Here is a 20,606-nt window from a genome sequence, read left to right as displayed (position 1 = left end):
CGGCTGTGCCATCCCGCCCCTGTGGCTCTGCGGGGCGATGCCGCTCCCAGGGCAGCTCCGAGCGATCCCCGGTGTCCCGGAGCCGCGTCCTGCGGGCGGTGCGGGCACAGGGAGCCGATCCCTTCCCTCCTGCGGGAAACCCAGAGCCGGCGGTGCCTCCCCGCTGTGCTCGGGCACCGCGGGCACCTCGCTGCCCTCCCGGTGCGGGGCGGGGAACGGGTTAAGGGCGGGGGGCGGAGGGCCCGGCCCGGCCCTGCCCGCCCCTATTTAAGGCGGCGGCGGGCGCGGGCGGCTCGGTGCGATGGCGGCTCCGCGCCGGCCGAGCGGCGGGGGGCTGCGGAGAGCCCCGCACGACGGGCGGCTGGACGAGATCAACAAGGTGGGGCTGGGGCCGCCTCCCGACCCCTGTGAGGAGTGGGGAATGGGGAGGGGGCTGCGGAGGGGGCGGGAGGAAGAGGAGGAAGGGGGCGGTGGGTGCAGGAGGAGCTGGAGACCCCTCTGCCCAAACCCCTTTGGGGAGGGGATGCGGCCGCAGGAGGAAGCGGGGTTTGTGCGGGGCCCGCTCTCCATCCGCTGGTGTTGCGGCTCTTTGCTCCCCATACATCGCACATCGGCAGGTCCGAGCGGGCTGGTGGGCGCCCGGGGGCTGGCTGCTATGGAGTTCCCTTTGGGAACGTGCTCCGGCAAGAATGGGGGCTGTTGTTCTCCTGGAGGATTTCAACCTCCTCTCTGCTGTATCGAGCGCTTCAACTTTTTCCTCCCGGAATGAGAAGTTTGTGCTGCTCAGAGCTGACTCCAGCCTTCCTAGCTTTTCATTACAGCGAGTGAACGGGCTGCCCGGGATGGCTGGACGTCCCACAAGCCTCGGGCAGGGGGAATGGAACCTCCTGGATTAGTGCAAAGTGCACTGGGCTTCGTGCTCTTCATGCCAGGGTCAGGCAAGGTCCTTTCCCCCGAGCTCCAGGCTTACCCTGTCCCTTGCTTGGCATGGTTACGGGGGCAGCTCTGTTGGCATCCCTCCCAGCTAAGAGCAGTTCTGAGGGTGAAAAGAAGGTTTTAACCTCGAAGCAAACAGTGCTGGGATTTCTAGCACTTCTTAGCTGCTCCTTTAGTTAGTGACACCTTGGTGTTAGAAGTACAGAAATCAAATTGCTGTACAAGATGAAAGCCCAGAGGAGATGGGCTCACCTTGCCCTCACACTGACTAAGCTATGAAAAGTAGCAATGTGCTCCTCCAGTGAGACAGTAAAGGTGAAGTTTAGATCAATGGGGAGGGAATTAAGTCATTAGAAATTACTCAATTAACTAGAAATTAGGATGTGCTGTGGAAAAAGAGCACTTGGTTAAAATGGAGCCTTTGTAACCTGCAGCTGGAAGGCAGACACAGCACACCCTGCACCAAGGTGTGCAGCTGGGTCTAATACATCTCTCCTAGCCAAGGTGGTGTTGGCCCTTAGGCTGGGGATCAAGGGACTGTGATGTACCTACTGCTGCAGCTTCTGCTTCTGCAGAGCATCCAGGATCACACAGGCCCACGGTGGATTCATGATCCTTAAGCTGGTAGGACTGAGCCTGGGAAGCTGTGCTTGCTGTGATGCTGGGGCTGTGCCCCTGCTGTGTCCCCAGGCTCAGGGCTGTTCCCACGCAGGGTTCAGCAGGTTCCCTATCTCTCCCCTAAGCTGACATCACTTCTGGCCTTTTCTTTGGCTGAGGTTTGGGTGACAGAAATGAAACAAGCTGTGTGACTTCCCACTGACAGAGCTGCTTGTTTGCACCCTTGCTGCCCTGTGTGCTGGCTCAGCGCTACGAGCTGGGGTTTGAGCAGCTCAAAACCGAGCTGCAGATAGCACGGGTGGCCCGTGGATCCTCAGAAGCCATTGTGCTCTGGGCAGCAACCCCCACGCTGCTGTGCTCTGCCAGCTCTGTGTGGCAATGGGGGAGTGCAGCAAACAGCCTCACACCTCCCTGACAAACAGCTGATACAGAAACTTGGGCTGATACTGTGGCTGGAGCCAGGGACGGGGGTTTCCCCAGCACTGAAGAGCCCTGAGGCTGTAAAACAGTCAAGTGCTCCTAATAAAACCCATCAGGCCAAATTCCTATCAGGCTTAATCTCATTGTCTCATCCTAACACTTAGCTCCCTCCAGCCCTGTTTTCCTGGCTGGTTTCTACCCCAGAGCTCTCTCTGGGATATGGGTCTGGCAGGCAGAAGGCTGAGTGCACATGTGCTGCTGAAGGATAGCTGAGTCCTGGTGCTGGCTCCTCTCTTCCAGCCTGAACCACTCTTGTGGGCTCCCCTCTTGGTTGTTCCCCTCTTTTCAGGCAATGCAATCACATTGTCCAGCCTCATGCATCAAGGTGGCAGGTCTAATCCAGCACAGATTAGTTTCAACCTTGTTTTACCTTCTAATGCTCTGGGCTGCAGGGAAGGAATTCAGCCTGTTAGAGAGCAGGTGCCTGCTTCTCCCATCAAGGGCAGGCAGAGCATCCCTCAGCCCTTCCCAGCCCCTGCAGGCAGGGTGGCTGGCATTCAGCACTTCAACATCCCTGAGAGAGCTTGGCCTGCCAGCTGGAGTCACCTTTTTGGGGAGCAAGGATGGATCTGGCTTTGCTCAGGTTGTCTTGCAGGTAGTCAGTCAGACTGGGGCTTGTCTGACTGAGTTTATTGGCTTAGAAAAGTCAAGAGCTCAAGAAAGGCTGTTCAGGGCAGGAGCAGGGGAGAGGCTTTTAAAGCAGTTCTTATTAATAGAACATGCTCCTTAAAATGGGGACTTCGGCAAAGGGCTCTAGGAGGAACTTTCAGCCACTCTGAGTTTGAGTCACAGGCCCTGGGGACTGAATTCCTGTGTGCCATTGTGAGTGTTTTCCTTATCACAGTCACAGCCCAGCTCACACACAATGTGGAAAGTGGAATGCCTTTCAAGTACAGCCCCTTGTTGCTTCCTTGCACCTGGAGCAGAGCTGTGGTGCTGGTGGGCCCTGCAGCCCCCCTCCAGTTGAAGCACAAGGGAACTGAGTCCTAATGCTGTGTGCAGTGTCACCTGTGCTGCTTTTGTGCCAGGTGCTGGTGGCTCCTGGGCGTGTATCCTTCAGCCATCAGGTCTGGATGTATTCCCTTCAGTCTTCACCATTTCTGTGCTGCTTTTTGCTCCTAGAGAGACGCTGTGCTCTGCCCTCACATCCCCTGTCCTGCTGGGAGGTGGAAGCTGCTTGCTGCTCCTGCAGGGCAGGAATGAAGCTGTGACCTAGTGGCCAGGAGGTGTTTTGGCCCTGTTTTGGCTTTCAGTGATGTTTGCCTTCTGCAGAGGCTGTTCAGTGGTGATGGCAGCAGGTAACACTACTCTGGTCTCTGGTGACTCCTGCTGCTGCCTGGGCCCAGGTCTCAAAGCTGAATTGGGCCCTTTGTGTTGGGCTGGTAAATGATACCCCTGGGTAGAAATAACTGAGCTAAATGAAACTGTGTGTGCAAAGGAGAGCAAAAGAAGGAACTGGAAATGTTGTTTTTCACCACAGCTCTCCATCTGAGTTGGTGACCACGGTGATGAGGGAAGCCAGTGTCACACTGGTTTTGTGGCCATGGTGTCTGGTGTCCCATCTGGAGTTTCTGGGGTGGGAGGAGGGGGTGGCAGTCACTTCTGTCCTAGTGGGCTTCCTGCAAAACCCTAGTTCAGCTGCAGGGAAAAGACTTGCCATGGCAGTGAAGGTTTGAGGATTCCCTGAGCAGTCCAAGCTCCCCTGTCCCAATGAGGAAGGAGGGAGCAGCTCCAGGTGTGTGGGACCCAGAGCACAGGAGCAGGATTAGCATTACCAACAGTGATCAGCACACTCCTGCCTTCCCCGTGAGCATGGGGAGCAGTGGTGAGGAACACATTCCCAGAGTAGGCAACAGCCTCAGCCCTCTATCCACTCACCCCTCGAGGGGTTTGTCCTGGGCAGGCCATGCATAAGCTGTGCAGATGTTAATGATTTCTGCACTGAAGAATGTGGTGTTGTGCTGAACACAGATCGAGTCATTAAGCTGTGCTGGGCTGGAGCTGGGCGGTGTGGGAGGGCAGGGACAGGAGCAAGACCCTGCTGCTCACAGCTGTGGGGAGTGCTGCTGGCAGGGCACAGCACAAGAGCTGGCTGTGCGAGCTGTGGTCTGTTCTCATGGCCATCTGAAGGTTTTTGAGGTGGGGCTAGGGACAAGTGGCCAGAATTGAGCAGGGTAGAGGGGGGAAAATGGATATTTGGTATAAGAGTTCCTGAGCCCAAAATACCCGTCCTCTTGGGCATATGACATTCTGCAAACTTTGCCTGCTCTCTTTGCAACCCCTCTGAGTTTATCTAAGAGTTTGAAATCTGAGATAAGAGTGTTTTCTGCAAGGACTAGGAGCCCTTGCTGGAAATAAGTGCCCAATCCACATGCTAAGTGTGCTTAAGCAGAGATGTGGGGAGCTGAAACTTTGAGAGCATGAACAGGGGCTTTCATGCAGTTATTTCAAAGGCAGGTGGGGTCCAGCCCTCCCTCAAGCTGCTGGTGGGAAATCTGAGACATCAGAGGGATTCCCCTTGCACTGGAATGTTAATGACAAGGTGTGGAGGGATTCAGCCCATTTTCAAGTCTCCTGGTGCTGTTGCTCAGCTGTGACTCTCTGGGAATTGTGCCCTTTGGAGGTGCCCTCCAGGGTGTTTTCACACCTTTAACCTTGAGGATATTTTTTTTCTGTTTTAGGAGTTTCTCTGTGACCCAAAGTTCAGTAATGAAAAAGGCCTGGAGGAGAAGTTGGCAGTGTTCAAAGGTGAGAACTGGAGGGTCGCCCTGTCCTTTGAGCCTTACTGTTTGCGCTGAACCTGATTATTTTCCTCAGCACTTGGGTGTCACCAGCCTGAGATTCTCGGCCAAATACAAGTGACTGAGCTGGGATGGATGCCTTCCCCCTTGCTTGTGGGACTTGGTGAAACTCTCTGGAGAGGTGTTTTCCACACAAGCCTTTGTGCTTCTCCTGCTTGCAGGGCAGGGATTTGTCACCCTACAGACACCCTGCCTGGCAGCTGCTGTTACTACAAAACCTGCTGTGTGGGCAAAACCCTGGGGAGCAGCAAAGGAGGATGGTTTCTGTCTAGTTACCCAGCAAGCTAACTGGCATAACGGGCAATGCAATAGCTGGACTCTATTTTTTGTTTTTCCAGTATGTAGGAGGGCCTCATTCCACAAAGCAGAAGTGTCAGCTGCTTTCTGGAGGAGTTGGGGACTTCCTCTCTCCAAAAGTTTTAGTTCTTTCCCAGCAGAGGGAACACAGCACTGATATGTCTGGTTCTGACCAAAGCCTGACTCCAGTGGGTCAGCAGATCCAGGGCTTAAGTTTGGGCCTTTTGCTGGGACAGGGGATAGAGAAACAGCTCAAAAGCCTGGAGTCCTCTGGAGCTTGTCCTCAGACTGGTTAGAGGACAAGATCTGGCAGGGTTATTCTGGTGTACCCACTTTCTTTCCAAGCTGTGGCTGAAGGCAGTTGGGAAAACATGCCTGCGTCACACTGCCTCGAGGCTTGTGCTCAGCCTGGCTCTAACCAAATAAAACCTGACCTTGCTTCCATTTCAGACATTGTCTGCTATTTCCCTTTGAATTTTGGCTTTGCAGTCCAGCGAGGAAGAAGCTGGCTGGCGTTTTGTGATCCCTTACACTGCTGGGCACAGAGGAGCCTCCTGTGCTCCCCCATCTCTTTGTGTTGCTTTTTGTGCAGCTTTGGCTTTTGGCTGCAGCCCCGCATTATTTTTTCCCATCACAATTGGGGCTCTTCAAACATTGCAACTGTAGGTCACAGGCGCAGAATTCCCTGTAACGAGAGCCTTTGGCATCTCTTCCTGCTGCCTCGTGAGTTTGTCTCCGTGGCCTGTCCCTCTCTCCAAGGCCTCCTCCAGCTCCCCCAACAATCAGCTCATTGTGTGATGATGGGGGGAATATTTCTTCTCTGCTGTCCTTCCCACTTCCTCCTCCCAGCCTGGGGGAGGCAGAGAGATGGAGCCCCCATGCAGTGTTTGTGTAAATGTGTTTGTGAGGGAGGGACCGTGCATGGTTTTTGCCCCACTATGTCCCTGCTGCTGGGGTGGGAGGGAAATGTGAATGTGTGAGCTGAGGCTGATGTAAAGCTGCCTCTGTTCTCTGCACTGTTGGCTAAGTGTCAGCTCAGAAGAAAAGAAAACATGGGCTGGGCATGGACATGGCAGAGCAGGGTTTGTGCCCCAGGCATATGCAGGGGTGCCTGACCCTGGTGAGGGAGGTGGCAGCTAAAATGCACAAGGTCATTCTGGTGAGGCAGAGAGTGGGGAGAGGCAGTGCCACATCAGCCCCTAATCAGGGCTGTGTGTTACAGCCCTGATTTCTTCTAGGATTGGTTGCTTGATGCTTAATGTGAGACATTTACTCCAGCCTGAAGCATGAATAGCTTTGGTTTGTACATGGTATTTCCTGTCCATGGTATTCTGTCCTGGTCAGCTCATGGCAGCAGGAATCCATGGGCTGAGACCCAGGTGAAGCCAAGCCAAGCCATTCCTTTGCCTCCTGCCCATCAGTCCAGTTATCCCAACAATTTCCTTTAGAAGCACAGGTCCTGGGAAGAATCCATTGTGTGAAATAACCACTCTTCCCTTTGGCTCCTTAAATTAGCCTGCCACTTCTGTGTTCATGCTCATATGCCTGTTGGTGTTCCTGGAGCAGAGGCAAAAGGTGTTTTCCATTTTCCTTCCTGGGGAAAAGGAGCAGCCTGGAAGCCTTGGTTAATTTGAGTCCTCCAAGGCTGGTGTGGGGAGCGAGTGCTCACTGCAGGGTGGTTTCTCCAGCTCAGCATGGATGGATGGTGCCAGCAGGCATCTTGCTCTTTCCATTTAGTGGAGCTGAGGTGATGGGGGCCTCCTGTGGTGCTGGGAGCTGTATGGTCTGTAAGACAGACAAATCCTTGCCTGAAGAGCTTAAAGTCTAAATGGGGAACAGCTATCAAGGGGTGAGGGGTGTGTAGGAAGCTCAGGTGTGCCACTTCAAAGGGCAGAAACTGCACAGGACTGAATTCCTGAATTTTCTAACTCAAATCAGTGCTCTGCCTGTTGCAGCATGCAAGTTTTTGTCCTGCAAAGCTAACCAGACCTTCTGGAGCAGGCTCTGCCTCTCCCTGACAATGCTGGATTTGCTCGAGTCAGCAGTGTTTGACAGCAGGCTGGAAGGGCAAACAACCTGCTCCAGCATCACTGTGCCCAGGCATGTTCTTGGCTTCACCCTCTTGATGTGGTCCTTGAGCATCTCAGCTGGCAGGTGCTGCTCTGGGAGGGAGCACAGTGATGGGAGCACTGTGGAGTCTGTCCCTCATTACTGCAGGCAACTGCGTCATTTAATCCCCCTCCTAATCCGATCAAGCTTCATCTCTGCAGTGCTCAGGGGTTTGTTTTCCTTGCTACTCCTTCTGGGAGCCTGTTCCAGAGCTTTGTTTTTCTGGCTGGAAACCTTTTAACGCTGTTCATAGCCAGCTGATACCTTGTTCTCATGCCAGTGTTTTCCTTCAGCTTAAATGAAAAGCAGCCACAATTAAAGAGAACCTAAACTCTAGAGCCCTAGAGTTGAGATAAGGGTGCTAAAACCAGGCCTTGAGATGGTCTCCCCCTCTGAACTTTGCATTCAGCAGTATATCAATCTTATCACCAAATGCTTTATTTCAGGGCTGTAAGCAGGCAGTGCTCCAAAGCCCTGCACACCCCCCTGCTCTAGAGTCCTGCTAACTTAATTCTGTGTCTTTTCCAGAGAAATACATGGAGTTTGACCTTAACAACCAAGGTGAAATTGGTGAGTGATTCTGAGGGATGCTGGACTGGAAGAGCCACAGCCTGTCTGCTGCTGGATCTGCTGCTTCCTTCTGCATCATGGTGTTGAGGAGGAAAACTTGTGGGCTTTTCCTATGTCCAGCCTTGCTTGGACCTTGATTGTCAGCCAGGGGCTTCCTTGGCTCTCCAGCCCCTGCCTCTCAGCTTCCTCAGTCTCTCCTTGCCTATTTCAAGATCTAAGCTCTTCTCAGTGCTGTTCTCATGAAGTTCTGTTGATCTCCTCCACTTCTTTCTGCTCCAAATGCTTTTTTTTTTCTTCTCCCTTTTTCTCCACTGAGGCCTTCTACTCAATCCTCTGCTGCAAAGCTGGGAATTCAGAGCTGGGAAGCTGCAGGACTTGGACAATCCTAGGGCTTGCCTGGCTTGAGGCAGGAGCTGTATAAATCCACGAGCAATTCTCTGGTGCAGAGAAGCTCTTTGCTTTGCAAGGAAGGGAGCAGAGGGAAGCCAAGGCCTTGGGTGTGAGTCTGGCTCAGCTGAGCAGCCCTGCTTTGGGCTCAGAAAGCACCAGTTACATAAAGTTCCAGCCTCCTGCAGGCCTGGAGCTGACACTGAAGTGTAATCACTTGTGCACTGTGCCCTTCCAGGAGGCAGCTGCCTTGTTCCCCTCCTCCACAAGTGTTGCAGCTGAAGTGCAGCCTGTGTGGAGCTGGAGAGGCCTGACTGAGGCTTCCGGGAGGGAAGGGGCCCGCAGGTCTCAGCAGGCAGCAGTGCAATGGGAGGAAATGGCCTGTGGAGATGGGCAGGGGCGTCTGCTCCCCACTGCTTGTTTGTCTCCAGCTTTAACCCCAGTGGTGCTTCCCTCCTCCCCATCCTTGTGATTCTTGGCACCACAATCCGAGCTAGAGAGCACTGTCCCCAAGTGTCCCTGGAGCACTTGCAGTTGTCCCTCTTCTCTGAGTGTGTGGTACTTTTATACTGAGCTGCACAAGTGGGAAGCGATGCTTTGTACTGGGCAGAGTGGCAGTGAGCTGTGCTGGAGGACTTTTAGTGTCAGCCACAGGGTGAGGTGGTCTCAGGTGGGGAACTCATGGCTCTGTCCCTAGGGTTGGTCTGTGGGGTCACCCCTTGACAGCAGTGATTGCTCTTGCAGATTTGATGTCTGTCAAAAGGATGATGGAGAAGCTGGGGGCTCCGAAGACCCACCTAGAGCTGAAGAGGATGATCTCTGAGGTGACTGGAGGGGTCAGCGACACCATCTCCTACCAGGACTTTGTCAACTTGATGCTTGGGAAGCGCTCTGCTGTGCTCAAACTGTGAGTGTCCAGGATGGAGCTGGGGAGAGCAGCAGCACCTGAGCTGCTCTGGGGGCAGCTGGGAAGCACAGGCTGTTCTGTGTGGTGGAGCTGGAGCTGTGCACGCTCAGTGTTCATGGAGGGACACAAGGATCCTTGTGCAGGGCAGTCTGCAGGGTGCCATGGAGGATGTACAAGCTGAGCAGTGGTGAGTGCTCCCAGCAGAGCTGCCTGCTGTGTGTTAGCACCAGGCTTCCTCCCACGTGCTCCATGGGAGCCATCCCCCTCCCTGCCCGAGGGTGTGCAGGCATTCAGCGCTGCAGGACTGCTTCCCATCTCCTCCTTGAGGATCCTGCTGGCTTTGGGGACACAGACTTCCCCTGTGGATGGTGGCAGGACCTGAGTGAATGATGGAGCACCCTGTATCCCGCAGGATGCTCTGTCCCTGCCTGATCTTGGAGGGATGGGCAGAGATGGAGATGGGGCACATGCTTAAAACAGCTGGCTTGTGCTGGGAGAGGTGTTCTGTGATACAGGCTGCCAGCACTAGCCTCCCACGGCCCCCTCTGCCCTCTCAACAGGGCTCTGAAAGTGCTGCTCTAACAAATGGCTTCCAAACACTTGCTTGGCTCCATCTCCATCCCATTGAAGCCTGGCATTTCCTTTCACAGCTCAGAGGCTGGCCTTGCTTTTGTGTCTGAAACTGCCATGAATAGGAGCTGATCCTCTCCATCCTCCTTACCCCTTTTTGAAGGCAGCTTTAGAAACACAGCCAGCTTTCCGGGCAGGTTGGGAGGAAGAATCTTGCATCCACTTCTCATGTGGTTTCTCTAAGCTGGGACATGTTTGCTGGCAGATTCTCCCCACTGTGTGCTGTGTCTCTGTTGTGATGCTCCTCTTCCAGGCAGACACAGACTTCTGACATCCCTGCTCCTCCTTTTTCTCCACAGAATCAGACAGCCTGCAGCGTGTCCTGTATCTCCCATCCCTCCTCCCAACTGCAGCAGCTTTCACAAACAGGTCCCTTCTCTTGCTAACAGACACCCCATTGTCTGTTGGACCCTGTAGAGCAGGAGCAGAAATGTAAAACTCATCCTAAGAGCAGTGCAGCCCTTTGATCCATCGAGGCAGCTGGCATTCCCAGCGTAGCTGCAGTCCTCAGGGACAAAGACAGTGCTAGTGGTTTCAAAATGCTTGAGATTCCTACAGCCAGTGCCTTGCTCCTTGTTTTTGCTCTCTCCCCGGGCTGTAATTGCTTGCTCAGTGTTGGCTTCTGAATGCTCTGTTGTGTGGTTATGTGCAAGGTGGGCCAGGAGTGGTATTTGCTTTTACGCATCAGGAGCACTTGGCATGCAGTGTGTGCCCAGGGGATTTCGGAAGTGGCTGTCTAAATAAAATGTGCTAATCCCCTGGGCTCTGAGAGGAAAACCGGCAGAGACTTAGGGAACCCACTCCTGGTAGCTGCTGGAAAACCCAGCCTGGCAGCACTGCCCTCTGTTGGCTTTCCCTGCTTTGTTAATTATCTGAGTGCTCTTTGTAGGGGAGCCAGATGCTCTTTTTCAGCAGAGAATGACACCCCCAATGATGGATAAATATACATTTGCTTTTTTAAAATTGGCAATATCTGTTGTGTTTTGCAGGGTCATGCTGTTTGAAGGAAAAGCCAATGAAAGCAGCCGAAAACCTTCTGGTCCCCCTCCAGAGAGAGACATAGCCAGCCTCCCTTGAAGAGGACAGGCTGTAAAATGGGCACTGTTTGCTTTGCTGGTCTGTAACAGAGGTTACCTGTGCTTTGTTACTCTTTATTGTGGACAGTCCTAGTTTTCAACTAACCTGCCTTAGAGGAACAGCAAGGGAAGCTGGAGCCCCTCCCGCTCGTGTCTTTCTGCTGCATCCCTTAGCACACTCGATCTGTTAGACAGAAGCCGTAGCACCAAGTGTAATGTGAGACCAAAAAGAACAAAAAATATCCTGTGATTTTACTCTTTCCTCTGCCCTTCCTGCATTTCTCAGACGAGGAGCTACTTTGTTCCCAGCCTATGGATTCAGAGCTGTGCTTGTCACGACAGGTTCCTGATGGTCCTTGCTGCCAGATGTGGAAAAAGCCCCTGAGAGCAGCTTCATGGGTGCAAAGAAATAAGTGCCTTCTCTGCGGCATCCTCCTGTTCCTACTTTGGACTTAGTTCTTCCCCTCCTGACCTCCCCAAAATGCAAATCAGCCTCCCACATCTGCCTGATCCTATGGGGAATGTGCTTGGACACAGAGATCTGCCTGCACAGCCTGTTGGAGTGGGGACAGTTTCTGTCTGCTCTGGGGGCTCATCCTGCAGGCAGATCTCGGGGTCCAACTGCAAGTGAGGATGGTTAATGCCACCTTGGGGAGCCCCTTCCTGATAAATCACCACTTGGGCCCGACCAGGAGTGTAACCTCTGGGCAGGTGGTTGTCTGTCCCATCCATGGAGTCCAGAACCAAGCTGTGATGCCTTTGCAGCCCCACAGGATTCCTGGGGCAAGTGAAACCTCCAGGTGAAAGGAAGCTGAGTGACCAAACTGAGCCTGGCCAGAGCAGCTGCAGATGAGGATCTGTCCTCAGGCAGCTGCTCTGTCCCTCTGATTTTTGCAGACCTCCCTGTACGTGTTTCAGCCTGGTCCCCTGGGATTATCCATTTCCCTGATGGATAAGCTGTCAAATCTGCAAAATAAGAAGGGCTGTAAATATGGAATATGAGCTGGGACTGTGCTATCCATGCTCTGGGTACTGTGGTGATTCTTGTTCCATACACAATTTCTGGAATTCAGGTGTTTGCTCTTTGGCCTTTCCCTCCTCTTTTCTTAAATGCTCTTGACAGCTTTTAACTTTTTTAAATCATGGTTTAGTAAGTACATTTTTTAAAGGAAATACAGATGATTAACTCTACTAGGCTGATTGTTCCTGCCAAAGGCTGCACTTTTAAATAATTTAAAAAACCAACAAAAACATTCTCACTACTGTTTGTGTGAAAACCAAAACTGTAACAGAGAGAAAAATTATGAGCAAAAGCAGCACCAGTCTACTTCAGGGACTGAAAATAAATCTTTTAAAGCTACACAGTGTGTCAGTGTTTACTGTTATCTCCTCTGAAGTTTGGTCTATATGACTGGTTGAAGATTAAGAGAGCTGGTTTCCAAGTCTGTTAATATAAACTCTTAAACAGATCGTGGAGATAGGTTTGGACTGTCTTGATCTGATTTTTATCTGTAATAACTGACTGAAAGCCATGGAGTTTGTGGGATGAAATACAGAGGCCACCTCCTGAAAGTTGGCGCTTTTTTCTGACTTACTGAAAAGAAGCAGGTGCCAGTGCTTGTTTTAAGGAATAACTTGTTTATTGAGAGCAGACACTTGCAATGCTTCTCTTGAAGGAAGGGTTTTTTTATTATTCTCTCTGCTCTGGAAGCCATTGCCCAAGGTTCTTGTCTGATGTGAATTATCTAAAGGGGAGACCACGTTTCCCAGGGAATTACTGTGTGCACTTTTTTCACATGTTTCTCAAAAGGACAGAATTTCCCTGAGATCACAGCCCCATGTCTGCTTTCTTCTGCCTGGTAGCCTCTGGGAATGCACCTGCTTTTCTTGGCTATGTGTTGGAGCTGTTGTTCACTTAGGAAATAAAGGAAGCATATTACACGAGGGAAACTTGGATGTGGTTTGCTGCAGTTCAGGTCACTGCCCAAAGCCATCATTGCTTGTCTCTGTGGCAATCCTTGTCCTTTTTGGTCCTGGAAAAGAGAATGACCTGCTAGAGCTGGAAACAGCCCTTCTCAAGATGTTCCCATAGGGCTGAGTGCTGGCATTCTGTCTGGTTGGGAGCTGAACCCCTGAAAACTTGAACAAGTAAAGAAATTGGGGACCTGGCATGATTAAGGCCCCATCTTCTGCTTTTGCATGGTCCTGGAGCACAATAAGGCTCCTCCAGCTCACAGAGCTGCTGTGTTTGCAGCTCAGCCACCCCGCACTGGAGCTGACCCAGAGCATCCCTGTGCTCCCACTGCAGCCCACGCCAAGGGAGCAGGATTTTAGCTGATGGAAAGGCACGAAACTGAGTCAGGGTAGGGTTAGGTTGGAATTAGGAAAAGGTTCTTCTTCCCCAGAGAATGCTGGGCACTGCCCAGGCTCCCCAGGGAACAGGCACGGCCCCAAGGCTGCCAGAGCTGCAGGATGTTTGGACATGGGTCTCAGGGACATGGTGGGACTCTGGGGTTGGCCTGTGCAGGGTCAGGATGCTCAATTTATCCTTGAGCGTTCCTTCCGACTCGGGAGTCTGTTATTCCTTAGCCCTTCAGCAATACTGATACGGGAAAAGCATCAAAGCAGCTCACCAAGGGCTGGTGGCCGGGGTGGAGCAGCCGCCTGCCAGGCTCCACCGTGGCTCGGCAGGGACAGCCGGAGCCTAACCCCGGTTCGGCCGGAGCCTAACCCTGGTTCTGCCGGAGCCCATCCCCGCTGTCAGCGGGGTCTGTCCCCTCAGGATGGAGCGAGGCACGGGCATCGCGCAGCTCTCAGCGCCTCAGAACGTGTGGAGGGTTAGAGCACACAGCCTTAAGCTGCGCCAGGGGGGTTTAGGTTGGACACTGGGAGGAATTTCTTCACAGAAAGGGCGATCAGATATCGGAATGGGCTGCGAGAGGGGTGCTGGAGTCACGGTCCCTGGAGGTGTTTAAGGAACGACACTCAGTGATGTGGGTGACAGGTGGTGATCGGTCACAGATTAGACTCGATGGTTCATAGTTATTTTCCAATCTGACTCTGTGCAAAGAGGGTTTATTAAACCCAGCTGCTGTAGGGGAGGAGCCGCTGGGAGGACCCGGAGCAGCGAGAGCCGCGGCCAGAGCGGCCCCGGCGGAAGCGGAAGCGGCGCGGGGCTCTCCCGGCGGAGCGCGGGCGGCGGGACCGCGGCCGCGGGGCCGCCATGGGGGACGACATGGACGTGATCCCCGAGCGGGAGATGAAGGTGAGGCACGGGGAGAGCGGGGCTGTGGGGGCAGCCCGACGGGGGAACAGGCTGTTTCACTCGGGCCGGGGGGCCTTGGCTTGGAGCCGGAGGGGAGCGGGGCTTGGAGAAGGCTCGGCCTGGGCTGCGAGCGGTGATGGGTTATGGGGGAGGCTTGGTTGGGACCGTGGGGCTGACAAACCGGGAGGGTCGGCTTGGGATATGGCGGGGCTGTTTGAGACATCCTTGCAGTGTTTGTGAAACAGAACCGCAGGATGGGTCAGGCTGGAAGGGACCACAGTGGTCATCTGGGCAAACCTCCCTGCTCTGACTGGTTCGTCCCAGAGCACACAGCACAGGATTGTGTCCAAACGGGTCGGGAATATCTCCAGTGAGGAACACTCCGCAGCCTTTCTGGGCAATCTTGAGGACTTCCAAATATTTGGGGACTCTCTGGTATACCGTGGTACAAGCCTGTGGGGTGGAAAAGTGAAGGCTGGCATGGCCTTGGTGTAGAGGGGTGTTTAATGCCTGGGGAGGAAATCACAGAATGGTTTGGGTTGGAAGGAATCCTAATAAACCCTGCCATGGGCAGGGACGCCTTCCAGCAGACCAGGTTGCTCCAAGCCTCGTTCTTGAGCAGTTTCAGGGATGAAGGAGAGTTGGAGGAACCTTGTTTTGGAAGAAGAGTGATATGTTTCTAAGTCCTTCTGTCAGCATGCCTTGTGCTGGGATCTCGTGGTTTGGGAATGTGTGGCTGTGGGGCAGTGTGAGCTGGAGTGTTGCTGTGTGGAGCCAGCCTAGCCCATCCTGTGTCACTGTGTCTCACAGTGTTACTGTGAGAAGGGACATGGGGGAACAGATTCCTGGGGTGATTATGGATCTTTATGCAGATGCCTTCTGCCCTCATAGACAGGGTGGTTGGGCTGTTTGCTTTGCAGAAGCTTCTGAGTTCCTACATCCTCCTCAGATTGCAGGAATGTCCTTATTTAGTGGCAGTTATTTGGGAATAACTCAGGTGCTTGACTGGAGTTACTGGCATGTAGGTTGGCAAATGTGTACCTGTAGCAGCAAGTTTTGTTCAGTCCTGTCCCATCTTTTCTTTATTCCTTTCTCTTTGTATCCCTTGGCTGGTTTTGGTGTGCTCCTGAGAAGGTCAGATATCCCAGGCAGATTTTATGAACACAAGCACTGGGTACAAGAAAGATTTAACCAATGGGAAAAAAAAAAAAAGTGGTGTGATCTCAGTCTTTTATGGATGAGACAGAAAATGTGATGGAGTGGCCAGAGCCTGCCTGGGTGTGCAGGATAGAGAAGCCAAAGCAAATTGTTCCTCTTGGGCAGCATGTGAGCAGCCTCTTCCCAACTCTCCCAAACAGGATTTTCAGTTCAGAGCACTGAAGAAGGTTCGCATCTTTGATTCTCCTGATGACCTCCCCAAAGAGCGCTCCAGCCTCCTCGCAGTGTCCAACAAATATGGGCTGGTCTTTGCTGGAGGAGGGACCAGCCTGCAGATCTTCCACACCAGAGATCTTCTCATGCAGAAACAGCCAGGAGAAGATCCCAATAAAATTGGTAAGACACACTTAAATCTCACGGTAAGACACACTTAAATCTCACGGGTTTGGCAGAGACAGGTTTGTAGGGGTTTATGACATGGAACTCTTGGTTTCTGATACATGTTACAGTCCTTGCCATTCTCTGTCAGGCATTTGAATTGCCACATTTTCTTGTGTAGGAAGGCAGGAACAATGGTTGGTAGCCATTCTTTGAGCTGTGAGCCTGTGCATGTGTCAGGGATGTGTGAGATTTGAGGGACACACTGAGGCAGCTTTCACACTGAGTTACCCACTCTGGCTAAATTACTGTCCAGGAGAGGAGAAGCAACCACTGTTCCACCACCTGAGTGCAGAATGGTTTTCATTCTCCTTAGTAACTGTTCCATTCTCTACATACATGAATAAAGCCAAAAATCTTTCCACTTATTATTACTCAGGTTACTGAGGAAGTAAGGTGGCATTTTCTTTTTTTAGAAATTTGGCATCTCTCAAGATTGTATTGATACAGATCAAGGGATTTGCTTTCATTCAGTTTTTCTACATGTTACTTTTAATAACTGCTGTTCATAGGACTGAAGATTATTGCATAAATTTGTTGTCTCATTTTACAAGAACAATTCCTGCTATTTAAATTTGTCCCCTTCATTCCATCTTCCTTTCCTTTTGTGTTTCAAGTGGAGAGTATTCAGAGTACTCTGGTTCCCATGAAGTTTCCTATGCAGCACCTGGCTCTGAGCTGTGACAATCTCACCCTGTCTGTCTGTATGATGTCCAGTGAGGTTGGGTCCTTCATCAGCTTTTTTGATGTCCGCACATTCCTAAATCAGGTACAGCCTATGCCAAGTGGGTTTGCCTTTGGTTTGGGGCTTGGATTTTTTTTTTCAGAATGCAGCAGAGGAGAGGTGTAGCTGGGGTGGGATTTTCTGTCTCTCTGAGGGTTGTCTTGTACAGGAGTTTCTCAAAATCTGCTTGTTTTTATCATTAATTTATAGACTTATAAGTCAAAACTGCTTTGAGCTGTGGCTTCAGGAGAGTTTGGTTTTGTGCTCCACTTTGACTGTCCTGTGTATTTGTCTTCCCCAAAAGGCAAAACAGCAGAAACATGCATTTGCTTGTCACAAACTGGCCAAGGACTCAGGAGGTGCAGCCATGGTCAATGACCTGAAGTGGAACCCTGCCAGTCCCACCATGGTGGCCGTCTGTCTGTCCGATGGCAGCATCTCCGTGCTGCAGGTCACAGACTCTGTGAAGGTCTATGCCACACTCCCATCCTCTGCTGCTGTCACATCTGGTGAGTGGCAGCCTTGGAGGGCACTCAGAATCTTGAACATTAAAGAGGAGACATTGATTGAGAGGTGTATAAACACAGGTTGTTTGCCTCAGGAGGAGGTTTCTTAAAATTCTTCTCAAAAAGGAAGGGTTTAAACTCAGTGAGACTCAGAAAATGTGTTGCAGTGGAATTACTCTTTCCCAGTTGATTGCAGCAGCTGAGTCTTGTGAGTTACCAAACGTGCCCACCTGTGGTTTGTGCTATCTCAGGCTTGACTCATTTCCAGGAAAACATGCAAATAAGCATCATCACCTGTTGGGCTTTGACCTGTATAGTCCTGCCTTCTCTGTGACTGGATGATGCCTTGTTTGATTCAGATTATTTTTTTTCTTTCAGTTAAAAAAATAGCAGTTTTAATTTATTTGCCCTCTTTTTGTGGGGCATCTCCAGTTCCTCAGGGCTAATGAAATTTTCTCTTTTTTTGCCTAGTGTGTTGGAGCCCAAAGGGAAAACAACTGGCTGCAGGGAGGCAAAATGGCACTGTGGTGCAATATCTGCCTGTGAGTATTGGTGGTGTTAAGGCCTTATGATTTCAGGAGTTTAAAATATGTTTGGGTTGTTGGTTGGTCTTTCTTTGGTTGGTAGATTGGTTTTTGTATCACAAACTCCAGAATCTGGTTAGGTGGCACATGGTGTGAGCCATGTGATGCTACCCAAGTGCTTCAGTAATATTCAAGTGTCTTAGGCCAATACTTGGTTTAGTTTAAGGTTTGCACTGGTCACTGAAGTCATGATTTCAGAGTGGCCCATGATTGTTAAAGAATGGGTGAGTTTTAAACCAGTTTTCTGGGCTTTCTGCAAAACTTGCAATTGGATTTGTTCATTGCCTTTTCTGTATATTTAAGAGTTGTTTTATTTGCAGAATCTGCAGGAGAAGAAAGTAATTCCTTGTCCTCCCTTTTATGACTCGGACAATCCTGTTAAAGGTGCATCTTTTTATTACTTTTTAACTTGTTTTCTCTTCCAAAGTATTTTACTCATTGTTCCCCCTATTGTCTTTAGTTATAGCACCTGTATAGCAATGATTATGAAATTACAGTGTGATTTTCTGTGATTCTTAAGCTTGGTAGTTTAGGAGTTTAGTTGCCATTTGCTTGTTATTTCCTTTTGTGTGCTGTGCACAGTTAAAATCAACAAGGAAATATTAACTATAAAGTGTTTCTGGCTGAGGTATTTGCTTTCTCTTTCAGTTTTGGATGTGCTTTGGATTGGCACCTATGTCTTTGCCATTGTGTATGCAGAGGCTGATGGGACACTGGAGATGTCTCCACAAGTGGTCATAGCCATATTGCCTGTAAGTGCCAGCAGTCACAATGACAATAGTGTCTGTTGCTTGTTCCTGACTTCTTCATGACAATGGAGAGTTACTTTTATTGTTGATGTTGGCACCACACAGAATTTGAGTTTAGTAGTGCTGTAAATCATGGGATTGAGGTTGGGGGATTAAGTGGAGGAAGTAGGATCCACCTGAAAATCAATGAGTAAATTATTCTCTGCTGAGATCCAATTGTGATGTTATTGGTGTGCCCTGATACTGTCAAGTTTAAGGGAGATCACTTGGTTGGTGCATTGAAGGATAAATTATCAATGTTGATCCTACAGAAAAAGGAAGAGAAGCGACCAGAGAAGTTTGTGAATTTCATGGAACCGTGCTACACGAGCTGCACTGAGAGACAACATCATTACTTCCTCAATTTTGTGGAGGAATGGTGAGTGGCAGGAATCATGGCAAAGTCCTTCCCTTGGTATGCATGTCTGAGTCATCAGTGCTTCTGCATAGATTGTGTTCCTCCTTTTTGTTGACCTTGCAGTGGACTGTTATGTTAGTTTTAACCTGTTTGTGTCCATGCTTACAGGGATCTAGTTCTGGCAGCTTCAGCAGCTTCCACAGAAGTCAGCATTCTTGCCAGGCAGGGGGATCAGGTAATATTTTTACTCCATTTTGGAATGTATTTTGTGTTGCATCTGTGCAAACATGCATTTTCTTTCCCCAGGTATAACCTGTATAAGACCTGGAATACCATGAGATGATGATTTTTTTAAGACATCCCAAAACTAAACAAGCTTCTAAATTGTACATAATCTGAAGATAACTCTTAGGTGAACAAGAGATGTGTGTTGTGAATCAAGTTCCAGAAGTCTATTTTTTGTTATTTGCAAAATTTGATCAAACTCACTATAATAAAGTGATTGATGTGGGGTCATCAGTTGAAGTTAAGCATTAAAAATGTCTGACCTCTGACATGCAGTGATACATGAGAAGTCACACAGAAATCTGTGAAGGACCCTGATCTTTCTGGCATTTGTTAATCTGACAAATTTAAGTAGTTACTCTCTAGCTGGTGTTTCAGCTGTTGTAGGCTGGAGTGCTGAAGAAGGCTGGTCACAGGAAAGCAGTAGCTGATGTAGCAATAATTTTACTTTTTGCAGAACTGGGAATCGTGGGTTTTGGAGGACTCAAGCAGAGCAGAACTTCCTCTGACAGATAAAAGTGATGACACTCTGCCTGTTGGTGTTGCTGTGGACTACACCAGTAACATGCCCATTGTGATCAGTAAGTCTTGTTTGTCTTTCTTGTGGGGTAGTCCAAAAATCTCAGTATATTTGATGTTCTTGAGGGGCAGCCTTGTGCTCAGAGTTCTGGGAGATCATTCTGAAAGGCAGACCAACACATCTCCTGCTGTTTTAATTCCAAACCCACAGCACGTGGCTTCACTTCTGTGTAAGGATTCAGGGGTGAAGTGTTAAATTCATTTTTTTCCTGGAGCTTTCAGCATCCTGCGATATGACACCAACAGACATGACAAACAAAGCTCCTGAGTTACATCTGTCCCCAGAACTGACATTTTAGTGAGTTTAAAGGAGTTGTGTTCCAACACTGGGGATTTCAGGCTGCCCATGAGGTGTTTTTTATTCTTGTCACTTATGTCCTTTTGCAGAACTGTTTTGTATCAAGTACATTTGCATGGATCTAAAGGAAAAGTGGGTTGGTTTCAAAGCCAGAAAGAGCAAAGATTGCTGAGGTGAATGCGTAGGTTTTAATTCTGCATTAAAGCTCAGGTCTGTACTGCCTGAACCCTGCTGTGCTCCACATCTCAGCTGCATTATTGCTGTACCTTCTGTGCTGCCTGAAGGCCCTTCAAAGCATTTTGTCAAAGTCTGAAGCTACATCTGAGCTATTGTGTTGCATCTCAGTGAATTCTGAGAATTCTGCCTTGAAGGCCAGAGACAGATGGAAATAGAGATGCCTTCAGGCAGAGTGGAAGGTACTGCAGTCAGGAGTTCCTGAAGAGCGCAGGAGGGTGCCAGTTAACTGAGACCTTTACCTGAAAAAAAACCTGCAGTAGGGAATTGAGGTCAAACATTTGTAGTTGAATGCCAAATTGAATTTGAAGCCTTTTCTCTGTTAATCTATACAGTTACTGGATTAAGAAATCTGTCAGGACAGATTTTTTAAAGCCTGTGTTATGCTGCCTCAGAGTTTTTAAAAAGGTTTTTGGAGAAGCTCTGTGCTAATACATTTTCTGTGTTCTGACACAAGAGTTTGGCTACACATTAATTGGCTTTGCAGTTCACAGCAAGTTTAGGTTGCAGAGAAACCTGATTTGTCCTGGAGCTTGTTCCCAAATGCAAACAGCCCTTCCCTAGCATGGTTTTCCTGA

General features: G+C 50.3%; 2 protein-coding genes across 2 annotated transcripts in view; both read left to right on the top strand.

The window, feature by feature from the left end:
• The first annotated feature begins 287 nt into the window (after nucleotides 1-287).
• On the top strand, nucleotides 288-12,693 carry AIF1L (allograft inflammatory factor 1 like). The gene is made up of 5 exons (XM_058818237.1): nucleotides 288-379; nucleotides 4,716-4,782; nucleotides 7,770-7,811; nucleotides 8,943-9,105; nucleotides 10,725-12,693. The coding sequence occupies exons 1-5, from the start codon at nucleotides 302-304 to the stop codon at nucleotides 10,810-10,812; spliced, it is 438 nt and encodes a 145-aa protein (XP_058674220.1). The 5' UTR covers nucleotides 288-301; the 3' UTR covers nucleotides 10,813-12,693.
• A 1,311-nt stretch (nucleotides 12,694-14,004) lies between these two features.
• The window catches only part of NUP214 (nucleoporin 214), a 36,900-nt gene continuing 30,298 nt past the window's right edge, over nucleotides 14,005-20,606 (top strand). The window contains exons 1-10 of the mRNA XM_058818208.1: nucleotides 14,005-14,076; nucleotides 15,435-15,630; nucleotides 16,290-16,441; nucleotides 16,701-16,905; nucleotides 17,374-17,444; nucleotides 17,807-17,870; nucleotides 18,135-18,238; nucleotides 18,547-18,653; nucleotides 18,801-18,867; nucleotides 19,375-19,498. Coding sequence (XP_058674191.1) covers nucleotides 14,035-14,076; nucleotides 15,435-15,630; nucleotides 16,290-16,441; nucleotides 16,701-16,905; nucleotides 17,374-17,444; nucleotides 17,807-17,870; nucleotides 18,135-18,238; nucleotides 18,547-18,653; nucleotides 18,801-18,867; nucleotides 19,375-19,498 — 1,132 coding nt within the window. The 5' untranslated portion in view covers nucleotides 14,005-14,034. The remainder of the gene's footprint in view (nucleotides 14,077-15,434; nucleotides 15,631-16,289; nucleotides 16,442-16,700; nucleotides 16,906-17,373; nucleotides 17,445-17,806; nucleotides 17,871-18,134; nucleotides 18,239-18,546; nucleotides 18,654-18,800; nucleotides 18,868-19,374; nucleotides 19,499-20,606) is intronic.

Source organism: Ammospiza caudacuta, chromosome 21 (assembly GCF_027887145.1).
Source record: "Ammospiza caudacuta isolate bAmmCau1 chromosome 21, bAmmCau1.pri, whole genome shotgun sequence".
Taxonomy (NCBI): Eukaryota; Metazoa; Chordata; class Aves; order Passeriformes; family Passerellidae; genus Ammospiza; species Ammospiza caudacuta.
The sequence above is the reverse complement of the archived record's forward strand: the minus strand, read 5'-3'. Positions and strand labels throughout refer to the sequence as shown.

Bases quoted from the DNA above. Each gene is read 5' to 3' on its own strand.
- AIF1L (XM_058818237.1), top strand. From the start codon at position 302: ATGGCGGCTCCGCGCCGGCCGAGCGGCGGGGGGCTGCGGAGAGCCCCG. The intron at 380-4,715 runs GTGGGGCTGGGG...TTTCTGTTTTAG, and splicing joins GGCTGGACGAGATCAACAAG to GAGTTTCTCTGTGACCCAAA. The intron at 4,783-7,769 runs GTGAGAACTGGA...TGTCTTTTCCAG, and splicing joins GAAGTTGGCAGTGTTCAAAG to AGAAATACATGGAGTTTGAC.